Raw genomic sequence first — 2,500 nt, 5'->3', positions numbered from 1 at the left:
CTTTGTTTTTACTTTTACTTTTGACACCTCTGAAAACTCTACAGAATGGCATATTTTGACAAACGGGCTTTTCAAGAAAACAATTTTGCCTTTGTCTGTAACTATTGCCAAGTTTTACAGTACTTCTTACATCCTCAACAGCTGCAACAACAATGGAGTCGGTACAATGCAACACAGTGCCAAGTTTGCTTTCAAGTTTTGCTGAAAAGACTGCCTCTGCATATGCAATGTGCCTTACAAATAAAACTGCTTTGCCTGTACAAACACTTGAATGGCTTTTCAAGTCACTTCTTTTGGCTGCTTTAGACTGCCTGCTAAAGACAACTTCCTACATCCTTAACAGCTTCATTCCCTCTGATCAAGGAAGATTGCGCCACACTATAACAAGTCCTGACTGAGGCTGTATCTCAAAGTCAAGGATCCTGGGCTTGCTAGGACGTGAAACTCCCAGTGATTGGATACTCCGCGGAGTTCACCAAAGAGTATCCAATCACTGGGCGTTTCGCGTCCTAGCAAGGCCAGGATCCTTGACTTTGAGATACAGCCTGAGACTGGAAACTGGCCCCTGTCAACAGAGCGCCCCCCAGCGACCCTGACGGACACTGCTCTGACCGGCAGAGCTGGGAATGGGATTTGAGGAGCGGATATGACCCTGCAGGGGGTCCCACCGCCTTAATCCCGTAATCCTGCGATAAAAAAACTCGCTCGCCAGGGCCACGGCTTTAGAGAGAGAGCACCGCATTGGAAAGCCTTGTCATCTCGCTGGAGTGCAGATGGCTTCAATGATTTGCGACAGTACGAACATGTACACATGACCTCCTGACCCGCGGAACCCTGTTTGTGCTCAGTGGCACGCACATACGCACATAACGCAAACAAACACACAAGCACATACACATACACACACTTGCGCATGCGCGCGCGCACACACACACACACACACACACACACACACACACACACACACACACACATGCGCGCGCGCGCACACACACACACACACACACACACACACACACACACACACACATACACACGCGCGCCCGCACACACACACACACACACACACACACACACACACACACACACACACACACACACACACACACACACACACACACACACACTAAAAACAAGGGAGCAGTCATTGCACACATAAATACAACAAATCATATAATAGGAGATGGGTACCTTTGTGTTCTTGTACTTTTGACAAAAGCGATCAACAAATTGCGAAGAATAATACCCCTAAACTGTGACCAGATTTGCACTGTTGATCCTATCGAGTCAGGGACATCAAAGTTAGTTTATGTGTTTGAGTCAGAGTACAGATGTTGTTTGTGTATACGTGTATTCGATATGTGCACATTTACTCAAATTAACACATGAATACAGCTTTGTTTGAGAGTGAGAGCAATTTAGGGATGTTCCCCTTGTGTGTGTGTGTGTGTGTGTGTGTGTGTGTGTGTGTGTGTGTGTGTGTGTGTGTGTGTGTGTGTGTGTGTGTGTGTGTGTGTGTGTGTGTGTGTGTGTGTGTGTGTGTGTGTCTATGTGTGTGTGTGTCTATGTGTGTGTGGACGTTCCTCTTTGGATATGAACATCATGTACGTACAGCGTGTGTAACGCAACTCAAAGTAATGAGTGCAATGAGTATCTGTGTAAGCGTATCCTACCATACCTGTGAGTTCCATGAGGTTTTTGGGGGTGGCGGCTCCGTCTTTGGCGGGTACCTGGGGTTCGGCAGCCATGGGCAGGGGCTTCTGGGAGTCGGCGATGCTGGGGGGGCGATCGGCCTGAAGAGGGGCCACCCCCACCTCCATCATCCCGCCCCCGGTCGGCTGGGAGAAGCCTGGAGGATATAGAATCACACCCACACACCCACACATACACACACACACGGTCACACACACACACACACACGGTCACACGCACACACACATTATATCGCATTGCACTCAAGTCGCTTTTATCCAATTTCAGAACACAAATCAAGTTGCACACACACAAACACACAATGACAGACATGCACACAGTACAAATCCATACTCACATCCACCATCTGCTCTGTGAACACACAAACACATACACACAGAGAGAAATGCTCCGTTGCATAAGAGCACTCTCGAATAAACTAATGGAGTCTCAACAGGACAGCAAGGCCGAAAGCGGAGAGCAAAAGCACTCCAACTGATGTCTCTCGAATCCTAAAATAAGGAAATAGATCAGGAACACTGGGCAGTAACACAACGCAGCAAAAATGGGGCCCGTTACCCCAAGAATCATCTAGTCTGGGGCTCTGTCTTGACGTACTGATGGTCCACAACAGCGGGTCACACACTTTTTTCCCTGCGCACCCCCTTGTGCATTTCAATGTGGTTTGTGCACCCCCTTAGCAAATGTTTTGCCAGGCAAGTATGGCTTCACTGCGCTATGGGACAGCAAATCACAGCACATTATGAGTCAATTTGGGAAGTCCTATTTCTCAATAGATCTGACGTTT

At 48.0% G+C, this 2,500-nt stretch overlaps 1 protein-coding gene across 4 annotated transcripts in view; it reads right to left on the bottom strand.

Annotated features, from left to right (window-relative positions):
* LOC134455900 (microtubule-associated protein 4) overlaps positions 1-2,500 on the bottom strand; it is a 170,695-nt gene that overhangs the window by 71,884 nt on the left and 96,311 nt on the right. For all 4 annotated transcript variants that reach the window (XM_063207256.1, XM_063207255.1, XM_063207258.1 and 1 more), the window contains exon 5: positions 1,679-1,849. In XM_063207256.1, coding sequence (XP_063063326.1) covers positions 1,679-1,849 — 171 coding nt within the window. The remainder of the gene's footprint in view (positions 1-1,678; positions 1,850-2,500) is intronic.

Source organism: Engraulis encrasicolus, chromosome 9, assembly GCF_034702125.1.
Source record: "Engraulis encrasicolus isolate BLACKSEA-1 chromosome 9, IST_EnEncr_1.0, whole genome shotgun sequence".
NCBI lineage: Eukaryota > Metazoa > Chordata > Actinopteri > Clupeiformes > Engraulidae > Engraulis > Engraulis encrasicolus.
The sequence above is the reverse complement of the archived record's forward strand: the minus strand, read 5'-3'. Positions and strand labels throughout refer to the sequence as shown.